Source organism: Nilaparvata lugens, chromosome 1, assembly GCF_014356525.2.
Source record: "Nilaparvata lugens isolate BPH chromosome 1, ASM1435652v1, whole genome shotgun sequence".
NCBI lineage: Eukaryota > Metazoa > Arthropoda > Insecta > Hemiptera > Delphacidae > Nilaparvata > Nilaparvata lugens.
Genome location: NC_052504.1, coordinates 69,962,497 through 69,983,062, shown reverse-complemented (window position 1 = coordinate 69,983,062; position 20,566 = coordinate 69,962,497). Strand labels below are relative to the sequence as shown.

General features: G+C 31.9%; 1 protein-coding gene across 1 annotated transcript in view; it reads right to left on the bottom strand.

Moving 5' to 3' along the window:
- Window positions 1–522: 522 nt before the first annotated feature.
- The window catches only part of LOC111052811 (dynein beta chain, ciliary), a 124,720-nt gene continuing 104,676 nt past the window's right edge, over window positions 523–20,566 (bottom strand). The window contains exons 63-80 of the mRNA XM_039441609.1: window positions 20,221–20,414; window positions 19,636–19,840; window positions 19,092–19,179; window positions 18,066–18,281; window positions 13,662–13,840; window positions 11,987–12,135; window positions 11,540–11,707; window positions 11,138–11,270; window positions 10,741–10,884; window positions 9,553–9,690; window positions 7,984–8,209; window positions 7,575–7,750; window positions 6,779–7,021; window positions 5,988–6,170; window positions 4,811–4,984; window positions 3,564–3,712; window positions 1,621–1,753; window positions 523–733 (exon numbers count right to left, since the gene is read on the bottom strand). Of these exons, the coding sequence (XP_039297543.1) occupies window positions 572–733; window positions 1,621–1,753; window positions 3,564–3,712; window positions 4,811–4,984; window positions 5,988–6,170; window positions 6,779–7,021; window positions 7,575–7,750; window positions 7,984–8,209; window positions 9,553–9,690; window positions 10,741–10,884; window positions 11,138–11,270; window positions 11,540–11,707; window positions 11,987–12,135; window positions 13,662–13,840; window positions 18,066–18,281; window positions 19,092–19,179; window positions 19,636–19,840; window positions 20,221–20,414 (3,060 nt within the window). The 3' untranslated portion in view covers window positions 523–571. The remainder of the gene's footprint in view (window positions 734–1,620; window positions 1,754–3,563; window positions 3,713–4,810; window positions 4,985–5,987; window positions 6,171–6,778; window positions 7,022–7,574; window positions 7,751–7,983; window positions 8,210–9,552; window positions 9,691–10,740; window positions 10,885–11,137; window positions 11,271–11,539; window positions 11,708–11,986; window positions 12,136–13,661; window positions 13,841–18,065; window positions 18,282–19,091; window positions 19,180–19,635; window positions 19,841–20,220; window positions 20,415–20,566) is intronic.

The following is a 20,566-nucleotide window of genomic DNA, read 5'->3' as shown; positions in this document are numbered from 1 at the left end:
GATTCTATGGTCAGGAAGCCTCATGATATGACCATATAATTTTATACGTCTTTTTCTCATGTCTGTTACAATATTTGAATGTTGCTCAACTGTGCTATTTTTCTGTAATCTATAACCATTCTCAGTTAATCTCGGACCTAGAACTTTTCTAATTATTTTCCTTTCTTCTTTCTTCAAATTTTCTAGATCAGCTTTCCTGTTGAGAAATCTTTTTTCTTATTATTTATTGATTTTTTCTCAATACATTTCCAGATTGTGAATCAGTTTGTTTTGATAGAAACTCAAAAATATTTATGCAAAATGCTTTACTGTATGGATACCGCATGTTCAGAGAAAAAATGTCAGAACTTGAACATTGTTGGAAGTGGAACTAATATGATAACTCAACAGGGCTTCACTGTTTTAAACATTGAACTATGATGACATTTTTTATTTTTGATGAGTTTAGAGAAATAGAACAAAAATCTTACTTCTAACAAATACGGTTAAGTTACAGGTACACAGGTCAAGAATTCTATTCAGTTTTGGTATTTGATTTATTTTCTTTATTTTGACTAAATATGATTGAAATCTAGATTTGCAACAGAAGAGCTACACCAGCCAGAGTCCATTTTGCCGGCTTGTCTTTTGATTTTAAATTGAATGTCCAAACATATGTTGGTCCTCGCGTTCGAGTCTTGTAGACAGGACACTCATACATGTTTCGCATATCTACTTTGTCCTGAGTTATAGCCTAAAAATTTCAAACATTGATTATTATCGTCAATAGATTTAACTTTCAAACTGTCAAATATTGTTGAGTAGATACGTTATCAATTTATCATCAGTTGATAATAATTACATTAATTATTTTCAGTATCAGATTCTAACATTTTTATTCACTAATTAACTTATGAAACTTGACCCCAAATATGAATCAGTTCAAGTATTAATTTATTCATAAGAATGGAAGTTAAATTCATCTGATAAATAAGTGTAACTTGAACATTTAATATAATTGAAATCAAATTTTTGACGATCTCTAGTCAAGAGGAATCCCTCTTGAAAGTGAATATCTCAGCTCTCAATTTTTAGAGTGATTATTTTTTGTTAGCTTTATTATTATTATTTCTTATTAATCGAGATCCATCAATATTTTTCATATTTCAAGAGCTATTCCTTTTATGAAGCAATAAAAGTTAAATATTTGAGTATATATACATAAAAAATAAAAATCTAAGTACTCTTTTAACATTTATGTTCAATTTTTACACAGCATGATTTTCAATTTTTATGTACATACCAAGTAGGCCTAGCACTAAATAAGAAAGTGAATATTTGAGTATAATATATGTGGAAATGATTGGAGTAATAATATAATAATATTCGTATGGCCTTTATTGGTGGGGAGTTCCTGAAGGAAGTCCCACCTCGCCTGAATATATCATTTAAGCTGTCAATGGGCCTTACGACTGTCATACTTCAGCCGGGACCGACTGTTCAACTTGTTCACCCGATAACACGGGAGTGACCTGTTCAAAAACGTTTGGCTATGAGCGGGGTTTGAGCCTGGGATCTCTAGGCTGCTACGCTAACCACTAGACGTCGGATCATTGAAGTAATGATAAAAAAGTACTCAACCCTGATATTGATCACTGGCAATGAAGGGAACAAATCCTTCAATCTGGAATCCAGTATGACTCCCTGTTGAGTGTCCCAACGGGCACCTTCCATAAACAATCCATGAACGTATGCGCCATCTCTTGGAGCAGCACTGAAACATAACAAACCGTATATATTTCCCGAAAAACACTGAATCAGTTGAGTACTTTCAAACAGAAGAAAAATGAGTATTATAAATGGGAAATTATCATTTTTTTATAATTAAGATTGACTATTCTGTAAAAACAATTGATATTCATGGCAAAAAAAAAACATTATTGCGAAGCTTATTAGCTAGCTGATTGAGAAACTACAAGACTTGCTTATATAATAAATTATTGACTTTTTACGTTGAAGCTACTCTTGAATAGAAATAAAAATCTAAGTACCCTTTTTATTTATTTTTTCACAAAATGTTTCGGCTAATGTTTTATTTTTATTTCTATAATAAATTATTGTTTAGTCATTACGCGTGTAGTTTAATAATAACAAATCTGGTGTGGCGCACTCACACAACTTTCCTTGCCGTTATGAAAATTGATCACCAGACGCTAGTGTTCACGCGCATCACAAGTCTACTATTCAAAGATCTGAGCCAGCTGGTGACAGGACGCTGGATACACACGAGAATCAACAATTGCCAACTGTTTGCGATTGAATAATCACATTTTCTCAAATTTCAAGCTTATTTCCAATTTTAGGTGAGAATGTTACTGGACATTAATAATTGTAGAGATTTTCATGCTCAATCTTTTCCACTCAAAAATTTTCGTTTAAGTTATACCTGAGACCTGATAATTGGAAATCTAAAATCAAACTTTGCATAGATGGGGCGGAGATCCTGAAATGTTTACAGATATTGGACTTGTGGCAGTTGATATAGCTTATCAATGACTATTTTAGGTATAAATTTCATCAAAATCGTTGGAGCCGTTTTCGAGAAAATCACGAAAACCCTGTTTTTGGTAACATTTTCGCCATTTTGAATTGCATTTGATCAAAATTAATCGTGTCGGATCCTTATAGTGTGAGGAAAACATGGTCGGCATTAAATAGGGTACGAACTCGTCATGGTAGATGTGCCTATCTGATGCATAAGTGGGGGAAGGCTGACTCCCCTTTCTGTGAGTGTGGAGCAGTCCAGACTGTGAGACACATCGTGGAGGATTGCCCCAGATCAGCATACACGGGTGCACAGGAAGATTTCCTGGTGGCTAAACCAGCATCAATAGCCTACTTAAATACCCTGGAAGCATGCCTCTAATTTCCAGGTCAAAAGTGACTAAGAAATTTTTATTCGTTTTATATATGAATTTTTCTATTGTTTTCTTTTTTAGAATTTTGTGATTAAATGTGCTGTGTATGCTGCCATACCCTAAATAAATAAATAGTGTAAGGACCTTAAGTTCCAAATTTCAAGTCATTCCGTTAATTAGGATCACACACACACACACACACACACACACACACACACACACACACAAACCACTTTTTTGGACTCAGGGGACCTTGAAACTAATAGAAATTTAGAAATTTGGGTACCTTAATGTTTTTCGGAGAGCAATACTTTCCCTAATCAAAGGGACAAGGAAAGTGAAAATTAGAATCGTGTATGATGTAGGAGTAGGATAGGACGATGTGGGAGAAAATATGATTATGAGATATTCGAACTTCAAATACAAAACTTCAAGTGACATATTACACTTTTGAAGGCTAAGTGCAACATAGAATTTACCTAAGGATATCTAATAATAATAATTGTTGTCACAATAATAAAAATATAATAATTGGAATCACGAAGAATTCCCATTCATATACCGTATTCGGTTTAATGATGGAAATATTTTTGACAAGAAGCTGTGAATGATATCATTGTGATAAAGATTATTGAGTATGAGTAATAATAAAAGATGATAACATACGTGAATTCCTCCTTCTGTTTCTTTGTGACATCGCATTGGAGACACATCTTGTCGAGAGGCAATTCATTCTTACGAGCAGTACTCTGCATAATAGCTGTTAGGAATGACTGGGGATTGAAAAAACCAGCCAACCATACAGACGCTGGCAACTGCAAAATTATGAAGGTACGACATGGGTGCATAAGAGAATGACATGTGGAGAGTAATGTACAAGGTCATTGATATCAACATTATTCAGAATATGAGATTTACAGTACCTAGTTGATGAATCGACAAGCCCTACAAAAAATTGTTTAATATCTGTATATTTCAAGTTAGCTTATGAATCTATATATCTGGAACGCTTCATCCCAGGAATATTGATTAAGCAGTTTCCTGCTATCTCTGTAAGAATAATTATTCAGAGTAATCAATAGTGCCTAAATACAGAATAATTCAAAATGAATGTCCCAATTTCAAACATTTGTATCAATTGAAAAAAATAAACTGATGTAAACAAAACAATTTTACATCAAATTACTCTCAAACGCATCAAGTTAATAATGGCGTATTATGAGTTAGTGTTCTATGTGCCCTACTTTTGAGACTTGTCCAACATCTACAAGAAGTAGGGTTCATAAACCATGGTTTTTGAAAATCCACAAAAACGTTCACTTCAGACGAATCTCGTTCGTAGCGTTGTGGCAACGTTTCATGTGAGTAGTGAAGTCAATCGACATAATGTTCATAAATGGGGAGCCGAAAACAATGGAGCACGTACTTGATGCACCCAAGTGCACGTTTTTGTGCATTTCCACAAACCATGGTGTATGCGATGGTTCCTACTTTTTTGTAGATGTTGGACAAACATCAAAAGGAGGGCACATAGAACACTAAATAATACACAGTCATTAATTTGATGTTTTAGAGTAATTTGATGTGGAATTGGTTTGCTAGCATCGGTTTTTTAAAATATAAATATATAGTATAATTGTTTGAAATTTTGAAATTGAGCCATTATTTTGAATCACCATGTATAATATTCACTAAACTTACTTACATTATTTTACTCATGAATATCATAATATATCTCTGATTTTAATTAGCAAGGGAAGGCGGTCGCAAAATAAATTTTGATATGAATACATTTACATGAATGGTAAGATACAGAAAATTTTTCTAGCCGAAAGTATTGCAGTTTTATAACATTAATCTAGATATTGTTATTGATTCAAAATGATGAAACAATGAAAGATGGATAAATTTACCACAAAATCATTGGACCAAGTTTCAAGTTCTCTCAAGCGAAGGAGTAGATCAGCAAACCAGGACGTTAAGCCAAGGAGTGAAGGATAAGCACGCTGAGTCCAAATAGCCGGAACTTGATCGAGGAACAAGGCATTTTCCAAGTCTTCCATGTCAGAAGTGATGGTCAGCTCTCCCTGTACAAAGTAGAAGCATACTCAAGCACGACGTTTATGTAGTTCATAATTTATAGAACTATCAAGAGGTGGAACAATGATGGTCTTATAGAAATAGGATAATGGACTTGAATATTTTTAGATTAAAAATTGATTTCATCGCACATACTACATATTCAATACATATACATCTACATAATTATATCAATTGCTAGTTTTTGTTAAACTTAATATTCACAGATTTCACTTGTGCACAAATAACCATGAGTACAATACACGTCATAGAAACCTGATTGCTTACCCAATTCATAGACGCACATTCATGGAAAAAACTCCCTTTTATGCCGGAATGAGATATTATAATAAACTACCAGCAGCCATTAGAGGTATAAATTCGGTAAAATGTTTTAAAAAAGCAGTCAGAAAATTGCTAATTGAAAAAACCTTGTACTCCATTTCACAATTTTAATTAAGTAGAATAGATATATAAACATTATGAACAATATTATTTTGTATACATTAAGGCATTCTATGTATATTCATGCATTTTTTCATTATTTTCACTAGACAATATACTGTATAATAATTATAAAAAATGTAACATTTGTTCTTTGTCGCAAAAATGATATAATACGTCAAGTGATAAACTCGAAATAATATTTCATCAAACATTTACTGACAGTATTTTATCGATAATTGATTATTGCAAATATTACATCAAACATAATATTATTAATCAAGAAATTCCTCAATAGGAATGTGTACCCTAGATGGCTTGCAATATTAACGATAGATTGTTGATTATCGAACAAAGATTCTTTTGATACTACTAAAAATGTAAAATCTAAAATATAAGTTAATTGTTATAACTTTTTCACTTGTGCACGGAATTTTTGGAGGCCTTAAATAGTTTCTATTACTCCCACAAAATAATAAGGTGGATACCTGTTTTAGAATAATGATTGAATAAATAACAAGTGTATATGATTATGCTTGCTTGATTATTCTTGCTGAATTTACTCACTTTTAAACCCAAGTCGAGCTCTTTTAAAGAACGTTTCATTTCACCAGTCAAATGGTTCATCCTCTGACACTCCTGGAACGCGACAATCACATACGGAGTCCTCTCCTCAACTTTGCCCATAATCTCGATCATATTGAACTCTTCTGGGAGTTTTTCCAATATTTCATCCACAATTTGTTTCACCTGTGTACAATAATACTTTTGTAATACAGTAGTAATAATTTTTAATAATCACTTATTTCTGAATTTATATTACTTTTTAGAAAATGTAACAACTCACTTTAGTTTAGTTTCTTGATGAATGAAATATCCTGCACGTGATATCAAAATAATTCACACTAGTTAAGAAAATATACAAAGTCTCCTGAGATCCGAACTCTATTTTAAATGTAATAACATGAATTATCTTACAAAATCAATAAGGTGGTTTAGGAAAAAATCTGAATTTTCGGAAAGGAAAAGTATTTAGTGTATTTTAGTTTCTAGGGAGCATTGTTCGTAATGAGTTATAACTGTGATAGTTATTTTGAATACTGGATCAAGATAAACAATGGAAACGGAAGGTAAAGATGATTCGAAGACTTTTGAATTATATTTTTGACAATTTAATAAATTAAGAGAAAACAGATTTTCCAATTTTTTGGTTATCAACTTGAACGGGAACTTGCTTATCCGATATTATCATGTTTTTAACATGTTTTCAGAATTGAGAAAATACAAGTAATTTAAAAAATAGTTTAGGTTCTAGCATAGTTATTCAAAACATTGAATACAAAAAAATAATTACGAACCTTGTCTTCTCTAGTTACTGTTGCACCACCCGAGGTGCCAGCTTCTCTTGGTTGCATTTCAAAGACTGTGCGAAATAGATTTTCAGAAGTAGTAGTTAGAAATCCGATTTCTGCATTTGGATGGAGACCGTAGAGGTAAGGACTTTCAGTGGGCATCATTTCATCGATGTAATTGTGATAGCCTTGGTAGTCTGTATTCGGAGGTGCAGAAAATCCAGGCGCAAGAAACAGTTCTCCGTCTACCTGTTGAATTATACATTCAAAAGTAACATGAATTACATATATTATGATGTAGAAAAATAATGATAAATGCAAAGTTGAAAATGTATAATAATTATTGAAAAGGTGGAAATCAAGAAAATGATGAGAAGCTGGATTGACAAACTAGGTGTGTTCAAAAAGTGAGGTGGCTTTTTTAATTTCGCGGGCAACGCACATTTGATTTTCGATTTGTTTATTTTGTTGTGTTGGTACACATGTCTTGAGCATATGTTTCAAGTTTCAAGAGAATGACAAGTTTAGTTTATTTTTGACAGTTACAAAGATCAGACGTATTTTGGTGTGCTTATACGAGTTTTTCAAGCTGATAATGTATTTTAAATTATATATGACATTGAATGTATGTAACTGGAGAAGAGTTGTATTGTTACATAATGCCTTATATTATTAATTGAATACGGTATAATGAGGATCAACTTTCAAACTTTTAAAATTTGACGATGCACAAAACAACTGAAATACCGCGCAAGTATGACTTTTACATGAAATTGTATTAGGTTGAGAATATGGGAATTACCAAGTCAGGTTGCATCAGTTCCTCCAAATATGATATGCAAAGTCGTCGATCCCAATCATCAGTGATATGCCCTCCATACATAATTTCACCAAAAAGATAGCGCAGATCTTCCCATGGAACTTTTGAGTTTGCTTCTAAATAATTGTAGAGAACACTGACGCTAATATTCAGGTCACCTGAAACAAAAGAAGTTCAATATAACATATAAACAAACTGGAAAAATCTCTGTGTGATAATAAAAATTAGAATGCGGTTTTGATACATTAAGAACTAGATTGAAAATTAAGACCATTAAATTAAAATGAATGGAGAGCTTTGTTATAGTGCAATAGATGACTGTATAGTGCAATAGAGCTAAGAAATCTAAAAATAATTAAGGATACGATGATACGAAAACCAAAATACATACCCACATTAAAAGGATAAATTCGATTCCACCCTTGAGGTCCAAACTTGCGTCTTTCAGCAACGACGGCATGAAAATAGCAGAGAGAGAATAGTATGGCTTTGAACTCGGCTTCCTTTGTGCACATTTCTAATGTCTCCTGGTTGAAGTTATCTAGAGCCTTGTGCAGGTTAGCCATCATGCCAGTCGGAGGCTCATTCGTTATTTTAATGGATGACTCTAGAATGCCCTGCGAGGAAAACATATCGCTATTGAAGAGCAAGTTTTAACATATACCGATACATATTTTAATAGATGCTTCATTATTTCGAATACAAAATGAGTTGTGGAAGAGATAGAGGAGAGAATTATGTAAATGACGGCAGTGAAAAAGTTGAATTGTATTGTATTTCTACACTCTAGAAAAAATTTGAAAAACTATTATTACCGTACTATATAATAATTATTTCAAATATCCAATGAAAGCTATATAAATAGAAAAAAACTAGAGACTCCAGCTACTGCAAATAGCAGAAGGAAATTTGAATCCATCTGCTATTTAGTTGTTCGGTCAATATTTGCAGTGGCAGGAGTCCTTAGTTCTATTTTTTATAAAGCTTTCATTGAATATTTGAAATAATTATTATACAGTAACAGTAATGATATTTTGTAGTTGCTAATTTTAGTGAATGAGCAGTAGATTAACTGCAACTCCTAATGAAATCTTCCATCTTTGAAAAATTATGATTGAAAAATGAAAATTGATCAACTATCTACCTAGTTAACAATGAAAACTTGAATAGCTTCAAAGTTATAATAATTTACAAACAATTTGGTGGGATACTCATTTCCATTTGAATAAAATGTCTATTGCCCGTTCACAGTATCCGCCAGTTTTGCTACTATTTACAGTTTTTGTAATTCGACACTATGCAGAAATATGTAGTGTTGGATAAACGAAAATTATGGATTACTGGACGTTGGCTTAAAATGAAAATACACTCCTGTACGTTGTTTACTGTATACATTTCAACAATCGTAATGCAAACTTACATCAACTTAGGTTAGTATAGATTTGAAAAAGTTTTCAATGTTCTTCAATTATTTGATATTGAAGCAATTTTGAAAACCTTAACCTGGTGGTTAGCGATTTACTGGACGTGCCCCAGATTGCCTCACAGCCCAATCAAGATCAATATTGTCGTATTCATTTATTAAAATAGACAATACAAACATACAATTCAGGTGAAATATTATAGACTTTATTGCAGGCTGCTGTTTAACAGAGCAATCATAAATCATATAGAGAACGAATAATTTAATAATATTTTTTTCGTTATTAGAGAAAGTCGTATATATTAAGGTGGAATAAAAATTATATTTTATTGGATATTTGTTCCATTATGTGGAACTGACAATATCGTTCCACAATATCTCTGCTCAGTGTATAAGTCGTCCAGTCAATAAAAATCAATTATGAAGCACTAACATTTTTTATGTAGGCCTAACTCAAACGATTACAATTACTATCATACACTCACACTCATCTATTCTGATTACCAATTTACTTTTACAAATTTGTTTTCTATTTACCTGGGGAATTATATGAGCGGAAGCAGTTGCAGCAGGCTCAGCACTCATGAAAACCCTGTAATCTTGGTTGGATCCTTCACTGTAGTGTTCCAGCTTCTTCTCCAATGACGGTAGCCACTTTTTCACCAAGTGAATGTTCTTGAAAAGGACCATTGAGGATAACATTAATAGAATTGACAATAGAGTTTCAAGGTTGACAAAGAAGAGAGCGAAGAGATTCAACTTTGATGTTTTATTTATTTATTCTTGAGCCTACCTAAAACTATCATCTAAATTGAAAACTTGGGCGGATTAGATATTTACATGATACATATTATTCAGACAAATATTTGCGAGAGGAAGGTTTATAAATAAAACGCATTAATTATTAATGAATATACGAATGGCTCCAATTATCGAATGCACATTTTTAACCGTAAATCAAAAACTAAATAATTGTTTTATATTATATAGTAAATAATATCTAGCTTTCCATGATGTTAGAACTAATACACAATTATTCATTAGCGATAGCATGCTTCTAAAGCTGCGTTTACACCAAAGTTATTAACAAAATGTTAATTCTTATAAATTCTATAAGATTAAACATAACTTATCATACAAATGAAGAACATATGTGTTTGTCAAGTTCCGTTCAATCTAATAGAATCTATATAAGAATTAAGTTATTAACATTTTGTTAATAGCTTTGGTGTAAATGCAGCTTAAAAATAATTATTGGAATGATTTTTAATATGGATGGATTGAATAATATTTGTTATAATAATAATAGTTTGTTATAATATTAATATCAATATTACCACGCGAAAGTATTATTATGATAAAAGTTATAAACAATAGATTTTGCATAGCCACCTCTAATACATACCTCATAGCTACCTGTGTGTTAGAGGTGGCTATGCTAATATCTATTGTTTATAACTACTTTTATCATAATAATAATTTGATATTAGTGATATTCATGTGTCAACAGCTGTAGGGCTAGCAGCTACCTACCAAAATATTCAGAGATGATACATCATACATATAAATTGGGTCCATAGCTACCGCTAATGTATAGCTTGAATAAAATCAGGTAAGCTTTTTCTTTCATTATCGGAATGCGTTATACATAATTATGAAACAAATGTTTGAGTTACATATGAAACTGAAAAAATATATAGAGATTGTACATAGACATATACGAACCTGTAATACAACCCAATGACCACTGCTGGCTGCTATATCCATTGCCTTTTCAGCAACAACTTCTTGACCTTGTCCAAGTGAAACATTATGGAAGTTACCGTTATCCTCCGTAAAGCCCAATTTTCTTCCAAGATCTTCAACATCCTGGTGAAAAAATCAATTCTTAGTCATTGTAAAGAAATTACAATTGTTACGGTACTTCTAATACAAAGTACACTATAATTGAGATGTATTTTGAAGAATAAAATTATTGATTAAGGATGAGTACCATGCTTCAATGATATCCACTATAAACACATTTAAAAGCTCAATTCCTAAGAATAATCAATTGATTCAGTTTGGTGGAAGACAACACATTTGTCATCAATAAAAAAAGTTGAAATTCAGAAATGCCCACCTTTAGAGGGTTTACTCCTGGAGAGAGAATGAAAAATACTGGAGTTGAAGGACTTGATTCTTCGAAAGATTTTGAGAATTCAACACTTCGTCCCTCAGTATATTTAGAGCCCAACTTCTCTTCAATGAAAGCCCTGTAATCATGCAAGATATCAATATCGGTGCTCTCTAGTTAGTATATAAAGCTTTATGTGATAATTATTGCATAATTTTAAAATATAGGCTACCGTAGTGTTATACTATTGCATTCACTAGCCAAAGCTGTATTTTCTTGATAAAATTCGAAAATCTGAAAAATCATGGTATTAATCAGTTTGGAGTATCGGAGTTCAATATTATCTACGAAATATGACGAATAAATTATAAATATTTGTTAATTTATAATAATTTGAGAATAACTTACGCGACGGCATAGGTCATTCGGTCTGGTCGCAGGGCTCTCATCATCATTAAACGTTGAAGGGCTGTTTTGTTTTTCCATTCTTGTGGAAATTTCTCTTTCTCAGGACACTCACTCTCAACAAACTTCTTCCAACGTTTTGACGAGCTTTCGATGTCACGATCTAGATTCCTGGAATTAAAAATGTATTGCTGAATTTCTTCTCAGAATGTGTACCAGTATACCAGACTCATAAATGTAGATGACAAATCTACTCTAACGTTTCTTGAAAAAAAATTATTCGAATATATTTTAATCCTTTCGAAACTGTACACCATTCCTCATTTTCTTCAATAAACATTAGAGATATTTCAGTTGTGAATTGCAATTAGCAACTTTATGCCTGCATGACTAATAGTAAATTATATTTATTTCAATGATGATCTAGGCTACATCCTAAATGAAGTTTACCTGAATTCATCTTTACTGGACAGCGATCTAATACCACCCCAACTGGCATTTGAGAGAAAGTCAACAGGACTAGTGACGTGAGGAGTTAATGGAAATCTCAACAAGAAATCCAGCTCTTGGGGTAGTATTTCCTCGTTCATCAGGAGAATCTGTAAATTCAACAGAATATAGCATTAAAAACCATAAAAAATAGAAAAAACAAAAATCCCAAGTCATAATGAAAAGTTCTTCCAAGACTACAAAGTAGCTTCAACAGTTCTGACGCCACAAATATTAAAAAACGAAACAATATAGCAGAAAAAAATTCAATGGGCACTAAAGGACAAAAATGTTAGTACTACTTTTTAAATCGTTGATTATTCTGTACCAAATTCTTTTGTGAATATTTATGAGTACAAAAGTTTACAAATTGACGATGGATTGGAATTTTACAGATTATAACGACAGATTAATTAACACATTTAATTTTGGATTCAATTATATTTATTGCCATCAGAAGTTCAATTGCAAACTATTTCTTTTTCATGAAAACCAATACTACAAGTCCATTAATCAATTTATCACTTATTTAAAAGTTTTGTGATACATCAGTACACACTAAAAAGCGGGGTTTCAGGGAAAAGTTGAGCTTTCATAGACTAAAATTGACTGATGAAGGCAAAGTTTTGATGATGATTTACTATGTATTGTCAATAAACTATTAATCAATTATCAATTTAATTCATAATCAGACTTGATTGAACAAGCGATAGCGAGTTCTTACTTTTGACTTACTGAAGGCCAAAGTCGTTGTCCGTCTGTTTGTATGTTCTACAATAACATCAGAAAGAATTGATCCATCAGCTTCAAAATTTCAACACGTATTCTTCAAACCTTTTTAAAGGTCAAGTTCGTTGGACAAAAAAATTGACTCACTCCTTCGTCCTTCTTCAGGATATAAAAATAACATTGAATGTGCATAAAAAAAAAATGTGTTGATTTATTATTTAGTCAGCTGCGTAATTCATTATATGAAATTACTACAGTTTTCCATTCATTCATAACATCAGCTGAGGCTATTTGGGAGCTATCACAGAGTCCTTCATGCGCTGATACATGATTTCAGCCTGTTAATATACAAGATAATTTACAAATTTTATATCAACAAACTGATAGGGGTTGAGATATCAATGTGCGGTTTACGCCATTTATTTTCTCTTGGAACTCCTCTGTATCAAAATCAGTATCGCATGATCACCTTTTCATTTTAAAAAATGAATTTGGATTCATATGAGGGTCGAAGATGTTGAAGCGAAAGAGTGATTTTTCATTTCAAATAAGATCCCCAATGAAATCTACTGTCAAATTATTCTTGTAAGATAAATATTTTGCTATTTCTATAATTTTTATCAAATCTGTACAGTATAATTATCAAAAGTTGCGGGTTTCAAAGACTAATACAACAGTTGAATGAAAAAGACTAAGAAATTGTCAAATGATGTAATACAACAGTTCTTGAGCGTGAACTGCAACCCAAGAGGTCACTAGTTTTCTTTCTTAATAATCTCTCAGTAGTCTATTGAAGTATTATTTTTTCTTGAAATTGATATTCAATTAATAAAGGCATTATTTAAATTGATTTAATCAATCTAAATCTAAAGTGATTGGATAAGTACAAAGAACTAGAAATGTTTACCTGAAACGCCATCTGCGAGGAAAATATCAACTTGTCACACTCGAATAGACCTCTACTTGTGTACATGAAAACAAAGTATGTTATGCAGTCGATTAGGTTGATCACACGTTGTTGGACGTCCCCGGCAGGCGCTGGCTCTGCTTTCTCTATTGCATTTTGAAATACAACGCTAAATGCCTGAAATTATTACAGTTTTTATGACTCAAAATTGATGGTCTTTGTGAAACTTTAATAAACATAATAATTTTATTTAGTAAAGCTTGATAGACCTTTATTAAGTTCACAATAAGCATCAAAAAATACATAGACATCATCGGGTAGGTTCATTTTTACATTCGTCATAAAAATTAAAATACAACAACAATCTATACGATTAAAATGATAATTGTTCATGAAGAAAAAACAAATTCAAACAGAATTTATTCCAAACTTCTCCAAGTTTTTTAGAAAAACAATTTCATAATAATTGCAGTTTTTTTCATCAATTTTTCTTTTAATCCTGTTAAAATTATATGGATGGGAAAATTTCCAGCTTCTTATTTTTTCTTGTCTTGAGATTGTCCCGTTCTTCATCATACGGGTATTACATGAGCTACGGTTGATATTTCCATACAAAGAGTTGTCCAGAGCATTTCCTTGGTAATCCATTGTTTGATATCGCCGCTTAGTGGAACTTTCGATCTCATAGTTTTGATTCATTCTATCAAAATACTTTCTCATTGATACTGCGTTGCCAAATTCGTATGATAGTTTGTATGAGTTATGCTTATCTGAATAATGTTGCACATCTGTACTGTGATTAGCGTATTTTTCTTCTAGTTTAAATGAGTTTACAATTTGAAAATCAGTATTGTGATTTTCTTTATCGGTTAGGATTTCTTGTTTACACATCGAATATTTCTTGACTTTTCTTCTCTTAGATTTTAGGATTTTACTCTTCGATTTTACGATTTTACTCTTTGAATACGATTTTACGCAGGAAAAACAACTAGATTTCAACTGTAAATAATAATATAGAAATAAAATAACGTAAATAATCAATACATTTTGAATAATTGCTGTTAACATTTTAATGGAATTTGAGATAAGAGAGCTGAAAGATGTTGATTAGAAAAATATATATTGTAAAATTCACAGACTTTCAGCATAGATTTTATTTTCATTATTTATGAATGAGTGATCATTGTTACCATAACTACCCACACAGGTGGAATTTCTTCAAATCATATAATTTTATTCAATGCTGTATTTTTTTAACAAAATTTTTCTGTTTCATTGATGATTCAGAATAGGCCTATTATTCATTCAGTTGAGACTTGGCCCTCCATCCGAAGAAATAATATTACAGCGTTGTCAAGTTGTGTAAAATTGAAACATTTTTACTTTCCTTGCCCTATTACCATAGGTAAGGAAAGTATTGCTTTCCGAAAAAAATTAAGGTACCCCAATTTCTTCATTTCTATACGTTTCAAGGTCCCCTGAGTACAAAAAAGCGGTTTTTGGGTATTGGTCTGTGTGTGTGTGTGTGTGTGTGTGTGTGTGTGTGTGTGTGTGTGTGTGTGTGTGTGTGGTGTGTGTGTGTGTGTGTGTGTGTGTGTGTGTGTGTGTGTGTGTGTGTGTGTGTGTGTGTGTGTGTGTGTGTGTATGAGTGTATGTGCGTCTGTGTACACGATATCTCATCTCCCAATTAACAGAATGACTTGAAATTTGGAACTCCTTACAATATAAGGATCTGACACGAAAAATTTCGATCAAATGCAATTCAAGATGGCGGCTAAAATGGCGAAAATGTTGTCAAAAACAGGGTTTTTCGTGATTTTCTCGTGATTTTTTCGTGATAAAACGACTCTAACGATTTCGATTAAATTTATACTTAAAACAGTCATTGATAAGCTCTATCAACTACCACAAGTCCCATATCTGTATTTATTTATTTATCACATTTCCAACGGTACACACCAATTTCAAAAGAATACAAAACAATTACAGGAGAATAGTAAAAATTACAGGAGCTTTGCCCCATCAATGCAAAGTTTGATTTTAGATTCCCAATTATCAGGCTTCAGATACTATTTAAACAAAAAATTTCGAGTGGAAAAGATTGAGTATGGAAATCTCTACAATTAATGTCCAGTAACATTTTCACCTAAAATTGGAAATAAGCTCAAAATTTGAGAAAATGTAATTATTTAATTGCAAACTTTTGGCAACTGTTGATTCTATTAAATCATTCACTATGAGAAGATAGCAGACCTCGTATGTCTCCAGCGTTATTGTCCTGTCACCAGCTGGCTCAGATCTTAGAATAGTAAACTTGAGATGCGTGTGAACACTAGCGGCAGGTGATCAATTTTCATAACGGCAAGGAAAGTTGTGTGATTGCGCCACACCAGATTTTAAAATTTTCAATTCAACCACAGAATTGTATTAAAATATCCGATACTTAGCACAGGAGTGCTAAAAAAGTTTCAGGGTTGAAGGATTCAAAGAAAAATTAATTTTTCAGATTAAATTGAAAACATTGAGAAAATATGATTTTCTTTTGAATATTATTATTCTCTAAGAAATAAATCTGAATAAAGGGAAGGATGTCTTCTTTCTATTGGTGTATGGATCATTTTTATCCGACCCATAGTTATTTTATTAATAATTTCCAGGAATGAAGAGACATTTTGAGCAGAAAACATAACATTTTCGACATGCTAGAAACTTTTTTGTCTCAGAAGATAAGTGTGTGTTGCAAGCGAGAAAGTTTTTCAGAAATAATTAAAAATACTTTTTCTATTGTAAAAAATATTCGGAGGATTGTAATTAACACAATTTGGCAATGCTGTGATTTCTTCGGATCGAGGGCCAAGTTTCAACTTGATACAAACTATTATAGACTAATCTTCTAAAATGTAATAGAAAAATTAAGTAGATGAAAGTTATGTTAGGCTACTGTTTGAACTGATCAATGAATAATTATTTTTCGCCCCACTTGGAAGTAATGAGCTGGTTTTCGTGCGTCATATGGAGGCCGAAAATGATTGTTTTCTGACCAGGCCGGTAAAAGTTTTACGGCCCTAAGGGCTGTAAAATAACCTTGAAGTCAGCTGATTCTGATTTGATGTGAACGTGTTTACAAAATAGTTTATGAAACGGAATCAGTTTATGCTTCTAGAATTGAATAAAGTATTTTGCAATAAGATACTATCATTCTATTTGGATAAATGAAATACAAATAAGATATTATAAACTACTCAAATTCAATTTTCAGAGAATAATAGAATCTAACCTCAAACCTGCGTTTAATCGTTTATCACGAGACCTGGTGGATAATTTTGGAACTACTTGGGCAATATCCATGATGCTGAACGTTTTTACAAATAGTTTATGTAACGGAATCAGTTTATGCTTCTAGAATTGAATAAGTATTCTGCAATAAGATACTATCATTTTATTTGGATGAATAAAATACAGATAAGATATATATTATAAACTATTCAAATTCGATTTTCAGAGTAGGATAGAACTTCTAACCTAAACTTCTGAAGTCAATGACAACAAGCATTGTTGACGTTGACATTCAGATTGGCCAAATTTCAAGTGTGCTAAAACAGCTGATCAAAAAACTTTTCATTATTTGTGTTTATTATTCAAGAATCAAAACATTTATAATAATATCATCTTATTGTTATTTGGAAGAATAAAAAGTATAAACTCAACCTCTTACATAATTGAACATAATATTTTAGGTTATTTAGACAAATCAGAATAAAAAATAAAAGTACTTGGACAATTTCCTGATATTCAGATTTGCTAGAGCTATGACCTTCCTGTTTTGCTTTTGGAAGTGCCTAATAAACAATTATTCTCATATTTATATTGTTTATTTTTCTGTGTGGCGAAAAATAACGTTCTCACCATGGGCAAAAATGTTTTTCCAGCTCTCAATCTTTTCTAGTCCTCGGCCTACGCCTCGGACTTGAAAACCGATTTTGAGCCGGAAAAGTCTCATTTTCGGCCCTAGGTGCGAAATATACTATTATTTACCTCCATTCAGTGCAATCACTGACTTGAGATTAATTCAATTTACATGAATTTTGAATTCAGGAGTTTGAATAAGTTTAGTTTAATCGAATGAGCCTAAATATAATAATCCTTGTTTGGACATATTATATGCAAAACTCATCAGTTACGTTAAATAAAATAGAGACAAAAACCTCTCCTACTCCCATGTGAAACAATTCTTATTAAATAAGATTAAATTTAAATTTTTGTATTTTTTTATTTTCCCCTTTTGTCATAAGTGCTCTTATAGTTTGATTTTTATTTTTTCTGCTGTAGTAGTGGGAAATACCACATATTAGACCTACTTTACTTGTTAATGACTGCTAGACAATAAAGGATTGTTGAGGAGGCTCAAAAGAAATAAGTAGTTTGAATTGATAGTGTTGAGGTCATTGAGGATGAAGTAGAGCAGAGAGGCGCGAGCAGCGGCCGGCCGATAGTGCTCTCTCGCTTCATCGATCTTGGCCGAAGTGATTTTCGCCTCGGCTACTTTCTGCTCGATTTCGGCTGCCGTCCGTTTTGTAGTTTCCAGGTTTTCCACTAGCGCTGTGTCTCCCAAAATATTTCCTTGAAACAAAAAGTGGATGTTTAGACACAGTGAGCCTACCGGTTATTCAATTCAATTTCATTTCATAAACATCACATCTTGGTATGGTTATGGTGCTGCTATTGATACAATACAATATTATCAACTTGAACGATAGCATGGGAGGGTCTGATTAAAATTTTCAGTTAAAATAGAATAATTAATGAATGAGCAGTTTTTCTCTATTAAAATAATTACTTCAACTTTCAATGATTGGAATGATTTTTCTTTAATTTTGAGGAAACATTAAAAAACTCATGATTGCTGACATACATTTTCTGAAGAGCTGAATAAAACTGAATTCTTTTGTTTTCGAGATTTCACATGATTATCATCAGAATAACTTACTGTACTAACATTATTTTCAATCTGAAACAAAAATGACAAATGATAGGCTATATGTTTGACTTATAGATACATTTCTTAGATCAGTAAAATAGGAGCAAGGAAAATGTTGATTTATTATATTTTCTAGATGATCTCATGTAATGAGTGACACTTCTCTATTAAAGGCAATGGATTTATCCAAGAATATTAAATTTTGAAAAAAGGAATTTGAATGGATGGGATATGCAAGACGATTCTTCATGTCAATTAGGGAATACATACAAAATTTCATCAACAGCATTTACCATTTGTTTTGAAGAACGAATAATGAAGTATATTTTTTGTGCAGTTGAGAAGTTGATATTGTGGTAATTATTCATATAAAATAAAAAACTAACATATTGTCAAAACCACAGAAAATTTCCACAGTAAAACCACAGTAAATTCTGTCACCACCAACTTACCTCCAGCTGAAGAAAGTCTGGATAACAGATCATCTTCTAGCGTTTTAAGCATTATTTTGAAATCATTTTGTTGTTTGGTTAGATCTGCCTGTAAACAATTATTTGAACTTTTAAAATAATACATTATAACAGATATATATTTTTTCTACAGTTCTACTATTTGTTATTGATTGACAAATTTCAAGAGCAGTATTGTACAACTCATTGATAACATTGATGAATAAGCAGATTATGCTTATAAAATATTAGTGTACGTATGCTTTATGGAGTCCAGTTTTACAATAGACTACAAACTGACTTTCTATTTTTGAGTTTCCCAAACAACGGAATAGTGCAATTGAATCAGCAAACAATTAATACAAATTACAAACATTAATGATTCTTACATTATGTTTTAATCTCATGCAAACAAAACGTATCTCTTATATGAATTTAACAGATTTTTCAAAGTTCATAGTTTTTATTTGGATTGTTTGAAGCAAATTCAACTCAAATCTTGACATATTCAACTGAGAGCAATCAGCACTGTGACTAAAGAGTCTACCTTCAATTCTTCCAGATCAGGCCTCTCAGCCTTCACAACTTCAGCCAGGAGCTGATCTTCAAGTCCGTCTCTTGTTACCGTGAAATTGATCAGAGTAGTCTGTGCCTGCATTTCAGGCTTATAATGAGGGTTTGCTAGCTTTGTATGCAGTATAAGACGGAAGCTAGAATTGTATTCAACCTCCTTATCTCCAATTTTGATAGCTCTGAAACAAAATTCGTCCATCATTAACAATCAAATCAAGTATTAATCATGAGAAAATTAACAAAACTACATTTCTTCGAGTTCATGGTGAATTTCAGATACACATGATGCACGCCAGTCGTCTTTTTTTTCATCAAATTAAAAAAAATGGATTTTGCATTTAGTTTAAGGCATAATAAATTGTAAGGCCTTAAGTCAGTATAATTTAACATGAATATTCAGTAATTATCAACCCTATGATTTAATAAGCCAAATAAGAAGATTGATTAGTTCAACGATTTTTAGAAACATAAAACATATAACTATTTTCTTCTGACAAAGAATCATTGTTTCAAATGTAATCATCCACTATGGAAAATATTTTTAAGAATATGTACTCACTTTCCTTTCTTTATAAGATTTCTTCCAAGAAGTGGATCAAGTACGGGATCGAGATTTTCAGCAATATTTTCCAATAGGACAGTTGCGCCTCGACCCAGGCTCTGTTCCAAGGTTTCCATTGCTGTTCTCTGGCCTAGCCGGATCACTACCAAATTATCTCCATACTTCTGTTTTATCCATTTAACGCCTTGTAGCTATGAGAAATTGGAAGATCATTGTCAAGTACTTCAAACACTTTTTCAATAGATGATCTCAGAGGAGATGAAATAGCATGAGGTGGTTTAATCTTTGAATTATTAATGGAAGTTGACAATATCACTAGAATAAATACACGATTTTGGAGTAG